Raw genomic sequence first — 22,940 nt, 5'->3', positions numbered from 1 at the left:
GGAACTTGATACTGGATATTATATCGTCACATCCACCATCATTAAAATGATTATATGGCGACAATAGACGCAGAAGGCTCTCTTATCTTGGCGTGGCCTATCTACCGCCGTTGTATACCGATGCAACCTTTTGATCCAAAATATTATTGACGGAATATAAGCACAAATGGAATTGCGTATAGGCACGTAGAAAAATTGGTATGTAGGTACGTAGTAATATAGGAATAAGGATTTATAGCGATGCTTTACGCCACGAATCTTCAACCGTCTCTGCAGAAAAAAGTAACCAAAAGAACTGAGGTTGCAATATCATATATAAAGAGAAAGAAAAACACCGATTGGAAATGGTGATTAGATAGAACCGTGTGGTTATTAAACTGAAATTCACAAATAACGAAATACTGTCGTTCAGTCGCAAACAATATGGAGAAGACGATCGATTATTATCGTCTATCTATGTCAGGGCTGGCCAACCTTTTCAGCCAAAGGGCCACATTCGATTGACGAACTATTGTGCGGGCCACTAGCCGCGCGAAGCGCGAAACATTTTTGAAGTTCATAAGTCAATAATATTGTCACTTGACTATATATTGCGGGCCTGCTGTGTATCTCTGGGCTAAGTTTGCGAGGACTGGGCTATTCGGCGCATGTACATATCGATTTCGAAAGCTGCGACCAACAAGCGCCAATCATTTTGTGCCTAGGTTTCATAGTCGACGGTCTTACTGCGAGCGCAAACGCAAGGTCGCATATGTTGAACAACACTTTGTCTCGTAATCGCGAATATAGTTAGACTCAATCTGACACATTAGGCGTTCTTCCATTTTCACAAAAAGGGCAACAATATTAAAAACAAGAAATCGACTGACAACATGTAGCTTGCAGTAAATTTTTACTTTTCATAAATCTATCGCAAATTATTTTTCTTTATTGTAGTGTACGAAGATATACCATGTGAATGGCTGCATGATGGATCTGTCAATGCGTCGGAACATTTTAATCATCACACCTCAAGTGTTGCGGTCAGACTAATCAAATTTCTGGTCGGCCTTGCAAGTTCGCAATCTGTGCTATCCATTTTTGATGATATTAGAAATTTCAGAAATTACCTCGCGGGCCACTCAAAACGTTCTGGCGGGCCACGGGTTGGCCGGCCCTGATCTATGTCTACAATGGAGTCATCAATGTAAGCAGAACACGAAATAGCAAACTCGGCGATATTGCGTTGACCGTTGGCCCACTTGGCAATGATTAACCGGGTAGAATATAACTTACCAGTTACTACGTAGAGGGGTTGTAGTATGACTGAGGGAGAGTGGGCGACATCCTTACGCACGGGCCCTACGCAATAAATAGAAGATGGGGAAATTCCATAATAAAGTCGTCATCGTTACTGGTAAGGTATATAACTGTTGCACTGCATCCTAAGGATCTGTGGTTTTCTATTTTAATATACAAGGTATTTTTGAAATATTGTTGAATTCGTTGGGTTTCAAGTGCCAGAGAATCTATACTTGCTGGGTTGCGATAGACATGTCAGCACTTTCGACCAGCACTATAATTACGATCTTAATGCAAGTCAAGTGTGATTTTGTTAGTCGCGGTATTGTCCACGAAACGGCTGTTAGCTAAATGATAAGCACTAAGAATAAAACAAAACAAGTAGCCTACACGAGTCAAATGTGAGGAGAGATCTTGTATACACGGATAGGGTATTGTAGCTACATCCGATATTACCATGCAAAACAATGACGACTTTTATATCAATAATGGCGGTATTGCAACCCTGCCTATACAACCGAGACCGCTTAATTCGGACACTAGATCACGCGGGCAACCGCTTTATAAGGCCAAAACGCTCGGGAACGAAACGAAAGTAAAAATCGGACGTTGAAAGCTCTCGGTAATGCGGACAAATTCCCGCTTAATTCGCATGCAGGTTCGCAATTCCCACATATGCAGGTGAATGTATATTTAGCCTTCAGTCAGACTTGTTAAATTTCCCACAAATGATTTTCTGCCCGGTTAACAGCTTTCTGCTTTCAATTGCTACTGTTTTGCAGTGTACTTTTATCAAATGAAAACACCGTTCCGACCCTTGTTGCATGGCTGCACTGTATTTGAAGAATTACAGTAGGCTACTTCTTTATCCTATATGTATCGGTTGTACATTAGGGCTCTTCAAAAATGACTTTTTTTCTCAAATCGTACTGGCTACTTGATAAAATTGTTAGGTTACCTAATTTAAGCCTACACACAAAATTTGGTTCAATTCCAGCCAGTAACCGCTTTGCTACAGGAGAAGTAAGTTTCTATTTATGATATAAAAGTAAATAATAAAAAATTTGAAAATTTTCTGTTCACCCCATGAAAGTGTTAGGCTGTCTATAGAAACGATGCTCACCAAATTTGGTTCAATTCTAACCAGTGGAAGCAGAGTTATAGCCGTCGAAAAATTTGGATTTGAATAAAATAGTATTTACGGTGAGCACAACTATAATAAATAAACAAAGAATCGGTCACCGTAAATACTATTTTATTCAAATTCAAATTTTTCGACGGCAATAACTCCGCTTCCACTGGTCGGAATTGAACCAAATTTGGTGAGCATCGTTTCTATAGACAGCCTAACACTTTCATGGGGTGAACAGAAAATTTTCAAATTTTTCGTTATTTATTTTTATATAATAAATAAAAACTTTCTTCTCCTGTAGCAAAGCGGTTACTGGCTGGAATTGAACCAAATTTTGTGTGTAGGCTTAAATTAGGTAACCTAACAATTTTATCAAGTAGCCAGTACGATTTGAGAAAAAAAGTCATTTTTGAAGAGCCCTATTGTACATAGCCTAAACCAGTGATTCCCAAGTGCGGCCCTGAGGGCCGCATGCGGCCCCCAGACAGCCTTCTTGCGGCCCCAAAAATATATTAGGAAATCGATTAGTGACAAAAATAGAATATATATTTATAAGATACTCTTGCTTGACTTGACCTCTGTGGTTTTTAATTATAGAATTGCAGGAAAGTTGTGAGTATAAACTGCTAACGTTATGTCACTGCTGTTTCAATGCAATGTGCCCTAACTTTCCAGTTGAACGAGCAGTAGCTTTAGATATAAATAGGTATTGATAAATTTCAAAACCGGAGGAAAATCTCTCCCTCGTGGTCGCTTGACTAAAAAAGAAAAAGAGGCTCAACTCCCGGAAAATACAGTTTTTCTTTCACATTAACAGGTGGTTGACTGAAAAAAAAACTTCCCGGTCCAGCTCCAAAATAGCCGCCGTAGCGTTCCTACAGTGCTGACTTAATGTATATCAGTTGAATTTGGGCTTACCATACGTCCTCTTTTAAGAGAATTTGTCCTCTTATTTCAACTTTTTTTAAAGTGTCTTCGGAGGACGCCCTTTTGTACTCTTTTTTGAGATTTTGTCCTCTTTTTTGAACATTTAGGCCAGATTTAGAGGAAATCGCGAGTGATATGCCGTAAATTAGCGCAGAAGTGAAGCTCCGGCGGGTATTTCGGAGGGAAAAGTGGTGATTTAAGCCCTGAGCGAAAAGAAGACCTTTTTTTTTTTTTAGTCATCCACCTGGCAATGTAGAGAGTAAAACGTTATTTTGAGATCTGAGCGGAAGTGATCACCTTTTTTTTTTAGTCAACCGATCACGAAGTGGGAAAAATTTACCGGTTTTTGAGAATTCTTTCCAGTTTTGCATGTCTGAAATTTCTGAAAAAGTGTCCTCTTTTTACATTTCCAAAATATGGTAAGCCTACCCTATATGTAACCAAAATCCTCAAAAAAGAAGACAAAATCTCAAAAAATAAGACATTTGGACGTCCTCCGAGGACACTTTAAAAACAATCAAAAAAGAGGACAAATGATCTTAAAAGAGGTCGTATGGTAACCCTATGATAACTAGATGTGCATCACGTGACTCACGGTTGAATACGCCGAGATGCATACTGCTTAGTCGGCTAAAAGCAGCATAATTGGTAGTCCTATACTCAGGGCCGTAACTGCCGCACCCCAAACCCCCCAATTGAGGGGGCCGAGTTCGAAGGGGGCCCAAAATTATTTCGTGAATTGGCATAAATTATAGAGTATTTTTTGAAACATTATGCAACTTCAAAAATTTTTCGCGCTCGGCGCGATTTCAATTCGCCGCATATCTTGAATATTGGGTACTCTCCCGCAAGAAAAAATACGCAAGATTTGATAGAAATGGGCATATCAGCGTTGGCCATGACCGCACCACAACGCACCAAGACATATAAAGTTTTAGGCCATGTAACATGTGACTCCAAGAAGTGTGAACGATCGGCAGCGAGAAAGCGTTGGCCGTAAAGGACTGCTTTTATGCTGACCAAAAACTTCGAAATACCAAAAACTTCGTTATATATACAAAATACAAATAGGTTTATTTGTCCATATAGGCGCCTAAATGACTGGCGCCGAATGTTATTGTCTTGGCAATCTGAACCTCACAAGACAAATACCCTCCTGCAGGAAAGAAAATTATATGCCAGTGAAGAAATACCAATCTGAAATCGTGTGATCTTCCAGTTTAGTAGGTTTGGGCAATTCTACATTTTTTGATATAGCAGACATCAGGATGTCACGAAATAACATCATGTGAAGAAGTGATACCTAGGGGTCTGCCCGCCCGAAGATGTTTAATTTTACGGGGTCTGCAGTTTCAAGACACCTCTCACTCAGCTCTACCGGTAAATCGGATTACGTGGGCAAAGAGGACAACCACGCAATTCCCGATCTTATTCACCGATTTTATCATGGATTATCGAAATATTCGGGCGTCGCGCTGTCTCAATAAACAGTATACAAATTTAATTTCGTGGCAAAAGCGAATAACGTCATGCGGGGTCAGTTTATCACCCTATGGGAGCCCGGGGTCCTGACGAAGTGCCGTTACGTTCCTGTCAACGGGTATACCCCCGGATATGTTTAATTCCTATTGAGGGGGCCGATACCTTTACAAACACACCTCACTCAGCTCTACCGGTAAATCAGATTACGTGAACATAGACAAGATGAAAATTGATAGCAATACATGCAATTCCCGATCATATTGACCGATTCAGTCATGAAACTAAAGAAATTTCTCGCGCTTCGCGCGTTTAGACGAGAAAAGCTGATTCCCTCAACGGACACCCAATGCAGCAGATAAGTAGCGGTAAACAGTGTACAGTTTGAAATCTCGCCAGGGCAATAAAACTACTCCGAAATACCCATGATGACTGTTTGGGTCCGTTTCATTGCCGTAGTATTCGTGCGGCCCCGACCGTACTCTGAAATTCTAAATTTGGCCCTCACACCGAAAAAGTTTGGGAACCACTGGCCTAAACCGTATACAGCAGTGCTTCCCAACCGGTGGGCCGCGACGCTATTTCAGGTGGGTCGCGAAGAAGTTCCAAATGTTACAGTTGCCTATTCAATTAGCCAAAATTCCGAACACTTTATCTTCTCACGAATATACGCGTTCCTTATCCTAATCAAATTGTTTTTGTGTCGGTATGCGCCATAGGCCTGTGCTCACTATAATTCGTGTGACAGAGTTTCGTTAAAGTCATATTGATTGGAGCGTGAAATTGAACTGTGCGTTATTGTGTGTGCGTGAGAATTGAATTTCATTCTTACCTCAATAGAAACTTTGATCGGGAAATGCAGCAATTCAGCCTGATTTGACGTTATAATCGACAAACAATTGCCACGAGGCAAGCTGCTCAAACCCCTTTGTGTTCGACGTAAAAGACGGATTACTGATTGGATTAGCGCTTTCCGTTAGTTGTTGTTTGTGGTATTCATGATGGTTTTCGATTACAACAGTCATGGTCGTTTACACCTGGCCGATATCCCTCATTATGATTCCGCATCTGTCGTCTTGGAGCACGGCCCATTTGCAGGCTTTTTTTTAAAGACACTGCTTCCGCAGATCAAATGGCTAGGAGCCTATAGATAAGCCTTTCTCGTGTGTAATCAGCATCTGTTACAAGCAGGACCGTAACCACAGCACCCTAAGCCCCTCAATTGGGGCATCGAGCTCCAAGGGGGCCAAAATTACCTTATGATTCAATATAAATTATAAATTATTTGTTGGGAGAATTATTGATCTTTTTTCAGATTTTCAACTTAACATCCTTAGATGTTTTGCTTTTAATAGAGGCATACCCCTCTCCCTAATACAAAATAAGCATAATTTATAGAAATAGGCATTTCGGTGTTGGCCATTACCACGCCCAAAGATACTAACACGTATAAAATTTCGGCTAACATCCGACTCCACGAAGTATACAACAGACGCGAGGTCAAGCAATAAAAACATGGAACAACTTAATTAATAACAACGGGCCCGCCCGAAGATGCGCGCGGAATTTTCAATGACATCACCCGATCATAGCTTTACCGATTAATTTTATCACGTAGGCTGAAAAAGGAAGAAAAATGTATAGTAGTGTATGCAATTGCCGAATGCCAATGCAATGCCATCATGGATTCGGGAGACAGTTCACACTAGGCGCGACCAGATAACTATAACGCACTGACAACTAGGGATGGTGTGAACGTGAGGTTCACGTTCGCGTTCTGTGTGTGAACCTCGGAAATTTTGAGGTTCGCGTTCACAACAGAACCTTGGTAGGTTCTGCCCTGTGAACCTTTTTCATATATTAAAACCTTTACTTCATTCTAAAATCTTTGGTTCACATTTATTGCAATTCAACTGCAAACCACTCTATGCATGGCGCTGGCAGCATAAACAATCAACACTAAACGAGCATGCGCCTTGACAATCTCAACAATTTTACTTGCCTTGTTACAAAAGTTTGCTCGAAATATCAAGCTTTCCGTTTGTGAATACACTACATGTAGTCAGCGAATGATGCCTATTCAACCAATCAGTGAGAGTGATATCGTTTTCTGGTGTAGAAATCTAGCGGGCGTACGGGTCAATCATGACTTCATATGTTTACTGTATCACAATAAGCAAATCCGTGCAATTAGGGTGTTGGCTACTGCTGTATAACTTGTTAATGGGGTAATGTCGGTAGCAAGTATAGAAACCCGTTCAGCACTCTGCTCAATATCCACGTATAACAATACTCAGACGCCGAAGACATTGTCCGGTCTGGCCTAGACCGTTCAGGCGTAAGCTTATATTCGCTGGCAAGTCCGCATCGAAATTGTTGGAAAAGAGACGGAAGATATTGATTTTATGGGATTATTTTATCATTTGATTGCCTCAGTTGATACATTTAGCGACGTTTAAAACGTCAATATGTAGGCCGTAGGGTCTACTTCAGCATTTTGGCATTATGTGGCACGGGTCATCGCTAGGTATATCGTGTACATTAATATAGTCTATCACTTCATTGAAATATAGGGTTTAAATTAGCAATATGACGTCAAATCACGTCACGAGGTTCACGTTCGCGTTCACACAGAACCTTTCAAAAAGGTTCGCGTTCACACGAACCCGAACCTTTCAGAGGTTCACACCATCCCTACTGACAACGTGAAACCCGCTGGCACCCACGAGCACTTGGTTAAAATGTTCATCGCGAAAGTGTGTCTGGCGGTCGCACAATGAAATATAGATGAAAAGTGGGCCGTGAACTGAATATGGTTGGGAAGCACTGGTATACAGTATTTGTCGAATCGTTTTGAATCGAAATACAACACTACTAACCTGACGGTAAAACTCTAGCGTGTCATATGTGCAACCGGTGTCAATGACCGCAGTGTAGCACAGCTGCAATTCATTTATTGCGCAACAGTACAGTATTTCTAAAGCGTTTTCTACACTTATGCATGACCAAGAAACGCACAATTGATATTCCTTCTATTTCGGACAAAGCCGTTTCCGCTCACTCTTGGCCGAATTAAGCGGTGTCTACTGTATGTTCTTTTTAATTTCATTCCTGCTATCCATGCTGATAATAAAATAGTCATCGTTCTCGAAAGGTGCTTCTAGTGGAATAGGGGAAGCGACGGCAATCGACTTCGCAAAAGAAGGCGCCAAACTGGTTATAACCGGTAGAAACAAGGAACGACTCAGCAGTGCAGCTGCGAAATGTAAAGCCGCAGGAGCTGAAGTATGGGATTCGGTTTGATCTATGCGTACGTTCAATAAGCTCGACATTCTTCCAAAGGTTCATGAATTCATTGGAGAGCTCGCTGAATTCAAGAATCTAGAGGCGCTGATCAAGGAGTCGGTTGCGAAATATGGAGGCATTGACATACTCATTAATAATGCGGGTTTCGGTGATATGAAACCGATTGAGAACGTAAGTTATTATCAAGTAAACCAATAAATCGAAATCCGAAATACGTGCAATGGTTCCAAAGAAACAGGTTACTACGTAACTAATGACACGGTGCTATCCATCAGCGAGACAGTACTATATACTCGGGAAATACGATATTTTATCGATCCGATACGCGTCTGTTCGGTGTATCATCTTGTGCGCATTGTGCAGCCTGTAACCCAGGGGCGAAAAACTTTCCTATGTAGCGTACCAAATGCGAATACTTCAATAACACTATTGATATTTACTTCGGGTTTGCACCGGATGAAGACTTGCTAGAGGAGCGCATGCTTAAAATGATCTCCACTAAGTCAGCTGTGGTGGATTAGGAATAAAATTAATGTACAAAAAATTTGCTCACACAAAGAAGTGGACCTAAATGCCGGTGACAAAGGTAATATCGTGGGTAACAGCGGTGTCGCTAGCCCTTTTCACGAACAGTTTCAATGATTTAAAAAACAACAACGGTTATCTGTCTGTCTTGAGGAGACTATTACCCGCCCGCCACATGGGGTTGCATTTAAAACAAACTTGTTTAAAGCAAGGCCTTCGTTTAAAAAAATGTTTTTATTGTCTTTTTAAAAAAGTCATGACGTCACAAATATTCAATTGTGATGCCATAGCGGATTGACATCGAAAATTGAAAATATAGGGTAAATATAGTTCCTTTGACGAAATATCTGTACTATTGCTGTTGAACCGACTATTTTCAGGGTTACAGCCACCCCCTATTGATATAAGTCTGCTGTATCGGGTGGTAATTGTCCGTAGGCTCATTCAACATGTTTTTTGTAAAGTCTTTACACAATTATGGCATAATTTTACAACTTAAAAAACACAATTTTTTTTAAAGGCCTTTGTTTAAAACACTGTTCAAAACATGTTTTAAACAAAGTGTTTTAAAAGGCCGTTTGTTTTGAATGAAACCCTACCGTCATATGACTGATTACCGTCATATGTGTAGCGCAGAAATTTTCTGAATACCAACGTCACACCCCAATCATGTGTGGTCTGTATTTTTCATAAATTATTTTGTTTTTATTGAGATTGATCCAATGTCTGGGAACTTCGACACGCGTCTTTAATCTTACCATATTAATGGCACGTAACCATGGGTTACATCGGTAAATTCTAGTTTATCACTGCTGGTACACACACACACTGGCAACCGCATGTAGGCATTACCATTCGTTCGTGGTGTATGACGCATTCATAAGTATCATATCGCATCGCTCACAAAATCATAGCTGAAAAGTCTTCGAGCTTCATTATTTTTTACTTCGCAATTGCCCGAATGGGGTTATAATACATTGTGCGCACCAAATCATTTGACGTGTCATGAAAAAATCACCCCAAAATCACCACAATTGGAACGGGTTTCAGGGATTGCCGACCCCTGACGTGGCCCAAAGTTATAGGAAATGTGTACTCATAGCATGACGATATGTTCTTGTCACAGGTAGATGTCGACACATTCGACAAATTATTCGATGCGAACGTGAGAGCTCCAGTGTTTTTGTGCAAATACGCTCTGCCTTATTTGAAGAAATCGAAAGGTATGTAGAGACAGAGCTGTCTATCATACCGATATTTCCTCAGTGATATTTACACAATGTGTCAATAGACATAGAGAAGTAGATTTAGAATAAGTACACGCTGCAAAGCACATATTATATATTGCTGACTCATTGGGGCAAAACCATTTTTTTGTCGCCTATACCAATGTAATTGTCGCCTGATGGTTAGAATTATTTCAGGTTGCATCGTCAATGTTTCGTCCGTTGCTGCTCTCCAAGCTTCGCCTGGCGGTGTACCGTACAGTATGACCAAGGCGGCGTTGGACCATTTCACGAAAGGATTTTCCTCGGGTATAATAATTGCTCTCGTTGTACCATGAAACACACTCGATGATACAAACATTTTTTGGTTTTGCAGAATGCGCGCCGTTTGGCGTCAGAGTGAACGGCCTCAAGTAAGAATCTATATCAGTGCTTTTCAACCTTTTTGAGATCCATTCGCACTTTGAAAAATAGATATTTCATTCGCACCAGCCAGCCGGAATTTATTACACAAACAGAAAAATGAAGAAACTTATCACTTTCGTATTCGAAGATCCTCTTGGAGTTACAGAGCTTCACTATTTTACATTCAGCCTATCGTAGTATTGATTAATCAAGTATTAAAATCACTGCAGTAGAAAAGTCACAGATATCGCACTCCCGCTGTTCTCAAGTTGTTTGTTGCTTTGTCCGGGGGTATTGTGCCGTGATTTTCTTCGAAGCTTGAAGGGCGAACCCAACAACAACATTTACTCGCAACAATATCCCTTTTCCACTAAATCGGCATGTTACGTCATCGAGATGTGAATGCGTTCGCATTTAGAACGCACAATAAGCGAAACTGCACTTGAATCGTAGCATCAACGTTGCGACTAGCACCTTTGGTTTTTTTCTAACAACATTCAAAAAGATGCTTCACCGTACTAAGGTATGTTAGCCTATTGAATGGTACGGTAGGCGTTAAAAACAGGAATGCATTGCTATACAAACCCACACAATCCGAGTAATTGATAACGGTTATTTGTGGATAAGCTTAATAGGCTTTATTCACTTCTTATCTATGCAATAGACAAATCAACATATCTTCCAAGATCAACGTGCGGCATCCTTGTGGCTGTCAAAGTCAACACTTACACCTTCTTGAATGAATATTACTCACATAAGATTCATGATTAACACTTGGTCATATCGGCCAGAGTTGCCAACTGCGGGATGACTGTTATGGCAATCGTACAATATTGGCAAACTGATTGATATAATGCCAAATTATCTTTAATATCCTAAATATCCTTATACATAAAGAGGAAGAGGTTTCAACAGTCTAAGTAAGCTTAAATTGGACTGCATAAGGAATATCGTAAGACATACTTCTTGGTGGATTTGATTTTGCTCTGCAGAGGGGGCTCAAGGTGCTAATCTAATGTGCTAATTGTTATAGTGGAAGAAAGTCGAAAGTGCATGCCAACGTGATAAACGCAAAATTCTGGTGCCAACCAACATGAATATGTGCCAAAATTCCAATACTTTGCATTCAAATATGCCAAATGTCAACACTGGCATCGGCCGCTATTACCTACAAGGTCCGTACACGGCGGATGTTTCCGAGCATCTAATACCGATTCCACTACATCCATTTTCTAGGCACTGACGTAATTATCTCGAGCGGAAATATTCTTTCAAACTTAGCAATATAAACGCATCGGGAAGCGTTCCTCACTAGCGAACTGGAATAGCACAGCTACCAACAAAACGACAAAAGTTACGGAATCACTGTACTCAATATCCTATTAGGTTTATTTGAATTATTCCACGTCAGAAAAAGTGATAAATATGGACAATTTTCATTCGCACTCGTTCGGATTTTCATTCGCACCACGCTTGTCATTAGCCCTGAATTTTTCAGGGCTAATGACATTTTTTTTTCATTCGCACGAGTGCGAACCGTCGCAAAGGTTGAAAAGCAATGATCTGTATGATAAAAATGAGTTTTTGAATTATGCATAAATCGATACTAATGTAATTACATCATTCTCATAGTGGATTGACATAGGGTTACATTTCATCCTATGCTACTTAGTCTATTCTTTACGTAGTATATTTCAGAGGTAGTCTAAGTAGTTAGCGTTATTAGTTAAGTAGAAATAGAAAGAACGCCATAATTTTCTATTCAATTCCAAGTAGAAGTATGAAATGAAAGGTCCTAAAACAGGTACTTCAACTAAGTTCTTTTATTAGTAAATCTGTGGTGTTTACTCTCGAAATTTCAAGATGTATTTTCGTGACTAACTCAAAATGACTAATGAAATTGCAAACAGTGAGAATTATCGAAATGATATCCAGCTACCTTCACACAAGGCATGTTTACGCGCGTACTATGACGATTTCACTCACAAAAGTATTACAAACTTGTCCCAAACTACTTTTCAAAATCTAAATCGAAAAAGTAAGTAGTTGTGCGTTTAAAAGTAGACGTGAAAGTACTGGAAGTCTCAAAACACAATCACTCGAGTAAGTATAGTGCATGAAAGTAGAATCCGACTTGAGTACTTCGTTAGTGATCACCTCTGGCAGAAAAAATGCATTTCATGCAATTAATATTCATATTGAAGGTTCCGTTGTAATGACAGTCGACCTCTTTTTAGCCCGGGTCTCGTTGCCACACGTTTTGCCGACAACGTCAAGGATATTACGGAGGAAATGAAGAAGGCAGCCTTGGAAACGTACAAAAAGATACAACCTCTAGGGATTATAAACTCCCACCAGATTTCAGAGGGGATCCTGTTCCTTTGCACGAGCGAGATGACGACTGGCGCAACTCTTGCCATAGATGGTGGCATACTTTATAGCAGTAAAACGTCTTAGACCGAAAGTGGGGAATGGGAAAAGATGCACTACACGAGACCATTACGTATTTCTGTTAAATATTAAATTAATTATTAAATCGCTAATTATCAATAAATGCTATTCAGTGGCGATACGAACTGCAGATATACTGTCGATTTATTTGATTTGCCTATCTTTGAAAAAGTGTAGATCGGTTGGTGTGAATTAACAGACAAGGAAGCTCTGCCTATATACCTATTTCCCGAGTGAGATCGTTTTCGCATTTTCTACCAAAGCATTGATGGCTTTTTATTATAGAAGTGGCTTTAAATTTTATTTACCTCGTCACCCAATAAATTCAAGGTCGACATTTTTATCACCGACAGAAGAGCTAGGTCATCAGTGGCGAATTACCTCTAATTTTCGGTTTTAATGTCTCAATATCGCGCTTTTTTAAATTCCGGAATACTAATTTTGTATTCTTAATATTGCCAAGTAAAAACTAGTTTTGGGGTTTACTTCACTAGCGTGTTGCTGCGAGGTCACGAGAGGGCCATCATGTTTTAAACATATTCGTTTCAAATTGAATTTAGTTTTACAGGCAGCCCTAGTGTCAGGTGAAGCAAATTTCCCTAATTTGAGCTTCTGACCTCTCACGAGCCGGGATGAATGCAACTAGGGTTAGTTCGGATATCAATAATTTTCACTATCCGGATAACGGATATATCCGGATATTTTGGAATTTATCTAACCGGTTAACCGGATAATAACTGCTAAGTGAGACAATCGATTTCATTAGGTCTGCATGTAAAACGGATCGCAAAATCATTACACAGTGTTATTGTAGAGTACCTACCTACGCGCGCAGTATGAGCAAATACGAGAAAAACCACGCAAATTTAATGTTCACTGCTTCTGCAATGCCCTCTTTATAAAGCACAGATGCATCAATTGTGGGATCCTGTAGCCGGGACCGGAATTTTGTAACAAAGAGTCCACGTTCATTGAATGCTTTTTCAGCTTCCACAGAAGTGGGCTGAATAGAAAGCAGCGCTTCGTAAGGAGTCAAAAGGTTGGCAGGTCGTACGCCGGAAACTTCAACGGCTTTACATCCTTTTGACCATCCTTATGTCTAGGTTTGGAGTACTAGAAGGACGACTAGCTGATACTGGAATTGATGCCGACATGATACCTCGCTCTAATTCACGTGATCAGGCACGCAGCCAGCCGAAAATGTAGGGGGATTGAAATAAAATCAGGGGGTTTCGATTTTTCTTCGAATTAATCATCAGCGGAAATCAATTACGCTTGCACGCACGCACATTTTTGCGAACATTCGATGTCATTCAGTTTCGCGGTGTCACTCTCAGAATCACTAATTAGAATACACTTAACGGCATATCGTCAACAAGCCGTCGAGAGATAGGAGCCAATGCATGCTGGGTCCGAGATGGTTAGGCCAGCGATTATATCGTTCGTAGGCCTATTGCAGATGCGATTGTGTAGGTCAACGATAACATCGTGTGCACCAAGCCAATGAAGATGCGATTGTGCAGGCCAGCGATGGAATAGTGTGTACACTGCACATGGCCTATTGCAGATGCGATTCTTCAATCCAGTAGAACTATCGGCTTGTTGAAGACGCGATAAATCAGGTCAGAGACGATAGCCGAGCGCGCGGCAATCAATGACCTAATTTAACGATCTTCTCAGCAGGAGATCGCGTCACATTACATTGTGCAATGTGTACAGACGCATCTCGCTAATTGGCAACACGCTTATCGTTAATAGGCCGCGCCAACACTGAATACGACTTATTGAAGCTTACTAAAACGTGTAAAATGCATTAGCAACGATTCTTTTTTATCCGGTTAACCGGCAGAAAAATATCCGGATATCAGATAGTGAAAATACCTGCGGTTAACCGGTTAACCGGTTAACCGTTATCCGGATAATCCAACCCTAAATGCAACATTCACGCAGGCTAAGCGACATTGTTTCTCACTACCAGAACGCCATGCGCAAGGCCAGGGTCGCAGATATATAAGAATTTCACGACGACTTTGACCAGAGAGTAAAATCGCTCAATAGAGATTACTTTAAAACAGTGGTTTTTAAACTTTTTCGGCCACGACCCAGATCCGAGCTTAGTGACATCTCGCAATTCAAGTCTCACATATCACAAATAATGCATTTTGATATTAATATACTACGTTTGTACGGACATGTGCGACATAGAGAACCCGGAGACGATAATTATACACATCGCAGTCCTATGAAACATTTCTGTCGCACGCTACTTAAAATTTGGGTGATTATTTTCTTCTGCGGGTCGCATTTGTACTGAATTTGTAGTACTGTCTACTCAGATTGCGAGGACAGAGCTGTGAATTACGGTGCCCAGCCCCAGTATTAAGAAAGTGACGACAGACTTTATTCCTCAGATGCAAGTCGGCTATTCCTCTTCTGCTACTCATGATTTCGCATTGAGACGGCTAATATTTTGATAGTGGAGTCACTGAAGATATTCATGTTACGTACTAATTTTCTCACATGGGAAAGTACACTTTATATCAAGGATGGGCAATTATTTTTCTCCGCGGGCCATACGAGAAACAGAAAATACGTTGGCGAGCTGAGTAAAAATTTTGAGCTTTATTTTCCAGCGTGGTAATATTACTTCTAAATTGAAAGCTGTGAATTACATTGTTAATAAATTCTGCTCATTGGATGCGTTGATATTAGATAATATAGAAAGTGACGGTTAATTACCAAAAGTACATTTTTTACGTTCCATTTGATACATTTTGAACTCTCTTTAAACCCTCTATCCACGTTTTTATATTGAGACATTAAAGTGTATTTGGGATAATACAAAGCTGATTGTCTTGGTCACTGCTTTCCGAACAGTGTGCGGCTTGGTGATATCGCTTTGTTGTTGAGCGAAGCTTGCAGTTTTATTAGTGCTCCGTTATTTCTTTGAATTTCAGCTTCACTTGCTCGTTCATCCTTTATTTGATGATGATGTTTCATAATAAAAACGGGCGCTAATTCACCTGTTTGACAAATTAGGAAGTTGGAAACGTATCACGTAACAATTTGAAGCGCAGACCGTACAATGCGAAATGTGACAAAGGCAGCAAAGAAGGTTTGAACTAAACTAGTGACTTCTTGTGACTGTCATTGTTACGGCATACCTTGCTACAGTTGCTTCATTTTGAATTTGGAATACGCATCCGAGAACTGTATAGGCCGTGTAATCATGGCATACAAACAGGCTTCAAAGTAGAGTAATTTCTGTTCCGGTTCAGTTTATACAGCCTATGGTTTTATAGCACGCAGAAATATTAAAAAGTAGGCTGTATGATTTGAATTCCAAGCAACTTGTCGCGGGTCGCTCAGAATACCTCCGCGGGCCGCTCTTTGCCCAAGTCTGCTTATGAATCATGTTTGTGGATAAATTGTCAAAAATAAAATCAGTATTACAGCATTGTAACGATCGCTATAAATTGTTTCATAACCTTGCCTAAGAGGCCACTTATCGCTACTAACGTTGGGACTCCGGGAAAGCCCGATCCCGGAATACTGGGATTTCAGGCTAATTTTCTGATCCCGATCTCGAGATTAATCTCAATGATATCGCGGGATTTCTGGAAAGCACATGCCAAAGCTTAGTAGAGATATATCTCTTATTTTGACCATAACGCAGTGACAAAATATCGGCTGATTGTCGAAAACAATTCACATTTGTGTGATATCAAAACCTAGTAATTTACCAAGACATAACAATGTTGACCCTACTATATAATCCCTTCCTTCGCAGGCTACGGTTGCACCAATGTTACTGAGTATCGTAGCGTCAGAAAGAAGTGTGTTGCGGATGAGAAATTCTGGTCGGAAAAGCTTCAGATGATGCTCTTCAAAATAGTCTCCAAACCAAACTGTTAAATTAGAATTTGATCGAGGCTATACTGAACAGCATGAAGAGCCTGCAAGTCATAATACTGATATGAATTTAGCACAAGAGTTGCATGAGCTCCTGGCAGAGGATGAAAATGTTGAAAATTATTATAATAATATTATTATTTGGATAGTGGCGCTTATAACCGATTAGGTCTTTTCCACCACGTGCGTGATCAAACTGCGACGTAGGCGTACCAGTACTATACCTTAAGAAATGCTGCTATATGAAGCCAGCAAAAACCGCATAAACAACAATTTGTGTGAATCACTGACCACCATTCTATTCCAACATATGTTGAGGCTGCACATGCGTTGTTTTCAGCTCGTGGATATTTTGCCACCAAATTTAGTAATCATCTAGATCAGGGGTGGCCCACCTGCTGCCACAGAACAATAATTGTGCAGGCGTCTACGCAATTCTACCGCAATCTACACGAATTCCAGCGCCTCGCGCGATTCTCAGTGACTCTTAATATTCCATTTTATTATATTAGAGTCATTGCAATCTGAGCCCCTACGTACAAATGCGAATCGAAGAGAAAAGTAATGCAGCCCACGAAGAAATACAAATTTTAAATCGTATGCGTCTCACGGAGGAAGTTTTTCTGTTACGTTTGGGTGATTCTAATATATCTATTTACTATACCGATAATTGTTATAACATGTAACGAAATATCAACATGCAACAAGTAATTAATAACAACGTGAAGAAACATCATCATTAATTAGGAGCCAACATTTTTTGAAGGCACCCCGTCTATCAGCGCTAATTTAAAATATGTTTACTTGGGCTGAGAAAGGATAAATATTTTGATAGCAATACATGCAGTAGGTATTATCGACGAAATACAAGCACGCATTTGAAAAAAAGACGACCGATACCAAGAACTTTATTTAACATTAGTACATTCGAAATTGACGTAGTGCAGGGGGGTCCAATTCTTGCTATTAACGGCGGAATTTCGATTACTTCTGTATCGTAAGGCCGCGTGACAGTGGACACAGTGGTAAATTTAATACTGAGGGTCTACGCATCGCGGACAGAGGCTCATGGTTTGTTGGTCGTCACTGTTTTATCGCCAAATACTTTGCGAATTCTAATTGAGGAAGCAGAACGCCCGTAGTATTAAAATGGCGGTCCCTATGTCGCTCACGAGGGCCTCTCGTGACAACTTTTGGATTCGCAATTGGTGAGCATCATCATCCGCCTCCTTTCTGTAAAGATTTTCTAAGGTAGCATTTTAGATAATGCTGACTTCTAAGAATTCTTTACAAATTCGTCTGCTTATAAAACTTTCCCCTTTACAATAATTCGAAATGATAACGATATGCACCATATAAAGCAGATTAATTTACGACAGAACGTGAAAGTAAATTCCCGCACTATCGGATCAGAAGCTGTTGGAAAATTCAACCTAAAATCATAATGCTAACAAAGCTCAATAAAGCTTATCGTTCAGCATTGACAACGATCGCGGTGAGCTACAATCAATCTCAGTAACGGGTATATGCTGGAGCTTGATGATAGATTAGGTAGTTGGTGAATATCTGATAGAATATCGCTCGAAACGCGATTAAGATATCCAAGTAATAACGAGCTTCATCCGTGAATATGTCGTGAATATATTGCCAGTCAATTTGTAAATTCGAATTGCATGTTGACGGCCGCCGACACATGCAAATTAAAATACTTGGTGACGGCCGCATAAATATTCATCGCATGCGGTCGTACTGCCACAGGTTGGGCCCGCTGTAGTAATTGGTCGTTTCGAAATCCTCCTATCTATTCATTGAACTACATCGCGATGTGGCTTGGAAATCACATTATCTATTGTGTGTCTTTAGCCGATGAAACTATAAAAGCCTACCGTTATTACGATTAACGCATTTCCTAATACCGTTAACAAGTTTGATCCATCTGAATTATTTATTTTTACGATCGGGACGTAAGATCTCAATTCGGGTTGTCACAGCGATCGTTATGAGAAATTTTGGGTGGAAGAAGTTGGATCGCCTGCAAGACGTGAAATTGTTGGGTCGGCTGCGCTTCGGCGAGTGAATGACAGCAACGAATATAAATTGGAACTGAAGGTGCTAGTCAATGCTAACCCGTTTTAATTAATGCTAATAATGGTAATTATTAACGCTGAAAATTAACTTTTGGCTCTCTGCGGTCAGTTGCTCCACGCTCAGTGTTAAAATGTATCAAGACAGCTGACCTGCGGGATTAGGGTTGGGGTATCAGCGAATATAATATCTTAAAATCATAAATCTGTTTTGGATTTAGGTTTAAGATCCAGTACTAATCGAAATCCTGAAATATTTCATATATCTAAAATTTGGATAATTATATTATGGGTCACACTCATTAAATAGTCGCATTAAACCCATTGATTATTAAAGGGACACTCAGCTCAAACTCTGAAGTCTACTCATATTATAAATAATCGAAGGCGTGAATATGTCTGGCAGCAATCATTTTCCTCAGAGATTCACCGTATTCGAACCGCAGCTAATACATTTTCACGAGTTGTACCTAGCCGTTTGTTTGTTGTCATTAGCCGTTTGCCTGTCCGGAGATAGCCTGTGGACACGAAATATAGACGAAGCGGAACGCCCAGCCTCTTGATGCGAGAAGCGCTAGATTATAATTATTCGTCGGAAATGGACGCAAATGATGTTTTTCTCCTTTCAATTCCGGCTCATATCCCTGCCATTCGTCTCTACTCAAAGTTTGGATTTAGAACAAGGAGTATTTTCGCGGAAAGATATATTTTCGGGATGCTTCGTATTATTATTTTTTTTTTTTTTTTTTTTAGGGGTAACCTGGAGGAACCGCAGTAAACCTCCACCCCGTTACGCTTGTGGCAGCCGCATGGCACTACACCATGTTGCTATTGCCACAAGCGCCTTAATAGGTCACTCTTGGGTCGAAAGGACCCAAGAGCTTCCAAAAGGTTGCTTCCTGTTTGCTTCTTTTTCTTCCAATAAGTTTCGTCACTTGTTGGTGCAAACAGTTGTCACAAGCAGGCTTTGGCTGGGGGCGTCTGCGGAGGCTTGTCCCGCCGCCAACATAATTGTGACTGGAATACTGCCCAGTCAAGCGGTTTCAGATCCCGGGTTAGGAATATGAAGGCCAAAGGCCATACTCTTCCTAGGTGTGAGAGTGATGCTTCGTATTACGTTTGTGGAGATTTCGCAGACCCCCGATAAAATCACGTATCCAGGGTGAACTGAACTGTGAAAACATTCAACATATCGCAGAACTGTCAACCATATCCAACTACAAATGACGCAAAATCTTTTTCCCTTGCTATATTTATCAGTGTTTCATGTTCCCGTTGTTTTTCCCACATTCATTATTGTCATTGTAATTCATGCTCAATTATATCCATTTAAAAATATCAGCGGACCATGATATAACAAAATTTCAAGGGTGTTCCTGGCTCGAGGTCACCGTCATATCAAGCCACATCAACGAATTCATCTCATCTCATTATAGTCCACGTATACTTACGTACAGTATTGATAAATATAATTCTATATATATTGGTTTATGTATACAAAACTAAATACGTAACAGTATTTTCGTTTGGCTCATTTTAATGTCCACTATATGTTTTACGGGACGCTAAGTTCAACTATTAAATTATTTTCTCGGCATCGTCGATACTTTTAATTTAATTTATCACCCACCTTGCTTTGTCCCACGAAATAATGAAAAGTATATAATTCCATATTAATCAGCTTGTAAACGATAAGTCACCTTCGAATGTTCACTAGACAAAATTACGGTCGAAATATTTGAAATAAATATTACGCATGACTGATTTTGAAATATATTGAGTACTAAACCTGGTTTGACCGATAGCTCCATTTGATTGGGGCTACATTTTCGATGCAGTATCGAGCAGATCTTCTTCTGTTTTTTCATTAGACACTATAAATACGTCATAAAACATATCTACGCTGTTATGTTTCCTCGTTCTGAGATCCGGAAACAAGGACACTAGTCAGAAATCGTAAAACTTATAGAATGACACGAGAATACGGGTAATTATGACTGGAAATACTGTTGAATTGACTAAAAAAAGGTCATTTATTAGTCATCCTTGCCCTCACTGACGTTGAAATCGTTCTTGAAGTAACCCTGCAATGATATTATCTGCCAATGTATTCAGTAAGTATGTACATTTAAGAAGTTGATGGAAGAGAATCGCTGGATTATCCCGGTACACCATCATATATTGTATTAGCTCGTAACAGTGAAGCTTGTAAATGCGAAACCACCACAAAGTGTAGGGTTATAATGAATGTAGCTAACAGTGCTTGGAGATCATCATCATCATTGGTTTATTAGCAATTTTATCAGTTCAATACACCACAAAAAATGCGATACAATGAATAGACAGGAAGATGTCGAAGCGACTTGGATTTGTCAATGGAATCGGACACCCACCTTGGCCTAGGCGTAGTAAAGAGGAGGCATGCACACTGAATGAAAGTAAAGAATACAGTATAGAAAAAGAAAGCGACAAGAAATAGGGCGGCATGTCATGGGAAGCGAGATCGATAGGTCAGTCGTGGTCCGGTAATCTTGAGGATGGACTGTATTTATTTAGTAGTAATTGCTTGTATTTCGACTTGAATGTGGACATGCTCGTCGACTGTCGGATGGCCGGCGGGATACTGTTCCACACATCAGGTCCGGCATATTTGATGGAGCGATGATCTTTTCGGTCGATCATATGATATTTGGACGACGTGGAAGCGCGTGTGTTGTACTTGTGCGCTTTTGATTCAGAGGTAAAGAAGTCATTGAAATATTCGGGGCAACGACCGCAGTGAAACTGATACATAAACTTGGCGATTTCTAGTTTTCGCATATCTTCTATGTTTAGGACGCCGAGATTTTTATCCAAACTCTACACCTTGTGTTTCCCTGCGATTGTAGTCAGAATTGATACTGGATATATCATCGCCACATCAATCATCGCTAAAATGATCCTGTGGCGATTATAGGCGCAAAAGCCTGTCTTATCTTGACGCATGTAACGCCTTTATAAATTAATACAACATTTTATTCCCAAAGATGTTTGGCTGAATATAAGTACAGACGGAAGTACGTAAGCACTTAGGTACGCAGTAATATAGCAATTAGGCGAATATACAGGATTTACAGCGATGTTTGAGGCAACGAATCTTCAACCGTCTTTCCCTCAAAAAGTAACCAAAAGTATATATAGAGAAATACAACTGATAATGATGATTAGATCAAACCATACGGTTATTAAACTGAAATACACAAATTACGAAATGCTGCCGTTCAATCGCTATCAACATAGAGAACACGTAGATGAGAGGCCACATAGTTGTCTAAATAATTTTTAGATAAATTATCGTCTATATCAGGGGCGGGCAACATACGGCCCGCGTGCCGGATCCGGCCCGCGACGGGATTTTGTCCGTCCCGCTTACAGTTTCCCGTCTTACAAGATAATGTGGCCGGAGGCCCCAGTCTGCCGATATTCCCCACTACTTGCTTAAATGTCAAATTTTAGTGACTGTATGTTGCTACATACGTGTGCGCAGCGTGCGAGAGTAGAGCTTACGCGTAAGTTTGTCGTAGCGGAGGCTTGCATTATCAGCATTTACCATGTACTCAACTAATGATGGTGTGAACTTGAGGTTCACGTTCGCGTTCAGTGTGTGAACCTCAGAAATTTAGAGGTTCACTTCCACAAACGAACCTAGGCAGGTTCTGCACTGTGAACCTTTTTCATACATTACAATTTTCACTTCATTATAATATCTTTGATTGAAATTTATTGCATTTCAACTGCGGGCCACTCTATGCATGACGCTGGCAGCATAAAAAAGTCAACACTAAACGATCATATGCATCATGAGTAGTGAGGGTATCGACTTTTCGTGCAGGCCAATCAAATTTCGCCACGTCGCCCTAATTGCCACACCTACAGGACGCCCATTGCCACGCCTATAGGACACCCCTTACCACATCATCCACCAATTGCCACACCTATATGACGCCCATTGCCACATCATCCGCCTATATAACGCCCATTGCTACATCATCATGATTATGCGTACTGAGCTGTTTTTGAGAATATGAATTCTCGCGTAATACACTAAACTTTGAACTAGATTTCATAACGTCATCACAGAGGAATCAGCCAACTATCTTGATCTAGGTTGTAGGTTCGAAGCCTGTAGTCACCGCATTTCATACGATTCAGCACCTTTCATGTCTCCTAACT

The 22,940-nt window shown here is 40.3% G+C and overlaps 2 protein-coding genes across 2 annotated transcripts in view; one reads left to right on the top strand and one right to left on the bottom strand.

Moving 5' to 3' along the window:
• Positions 1-22,940, bottom strand: part of LOC145439505 (exocyst complex component 2-like) — a 276,760-nt gene that overhangs the window by 40,665 nt on the left and 213,155 nt on the right. The gene's annotated exons all lie outside the window — the stretch shown is intronic.
• On the top strand, positions 1,228-12,862 carry LOC145439509 (3-oxoacyl-[acyl-carrier-protein] reductase FabG-like). Its single transcript, XM_080316988.1, has 7 exons — positions 1,228-1,396; positions 7,974-8,104; positions 8,162-8,296; positions 9,777-9,873; positions 10,075-10,185; positions 10,253-10,289; positions 12,519-12,862. Exons 1-7 carry the CDS (start codon positions 1,360-1,362, stop codon positions 12,736-12,738), a joined length of 768 nt encoding a protein of 255 aa, XP_080173114.1. The 5' UTR covers positions 1,228-1,359; the 3' UTR covers positions 12,739-12,862.

Source organism: Botryllus schlosseri, chromosome 5 (assembly GCF_051294905.1).
Source record: "Botryllus schlosseri isolate E-star chromosome 5, Bs_hap1, whole genome shotgun sequence".
Lineage (NCBI taxonomy): Eukaryota > Metazoa > Chordata > Ascidiacea > Stolidobranchia > Styelidae > Botryllus > Botryllus schlosseri.
Note: the sequence above shows the minus strand (reverse complement) of the source record. Positions and strands in the feature narration are given on the sequence as shown.

Bases quoted from the DNA above. Each gene is read 5' to 3' on its own strand.
- LOC145439509 (XM_080316988.1), top strand. From the start codon at position 1,360: ATGGGGAAATTCCATAATAAAGTCGTCATCGTTACTG. The intron at 8,105-8,161 runs GTATGGGATTCG...ATTCTTCCAAAG, and splicing joins GTAAAGCCGCAGGAGCTGAA to GTTCATGAATTCATTGGAGA. The intron at 10,186-10,252 runs GTATAATAATTG...TTGGTTTTGCAG, and splicing joins CACGAAAGGATTTTCCTCGG to AATGCGCGCCGTTTGGCGTC.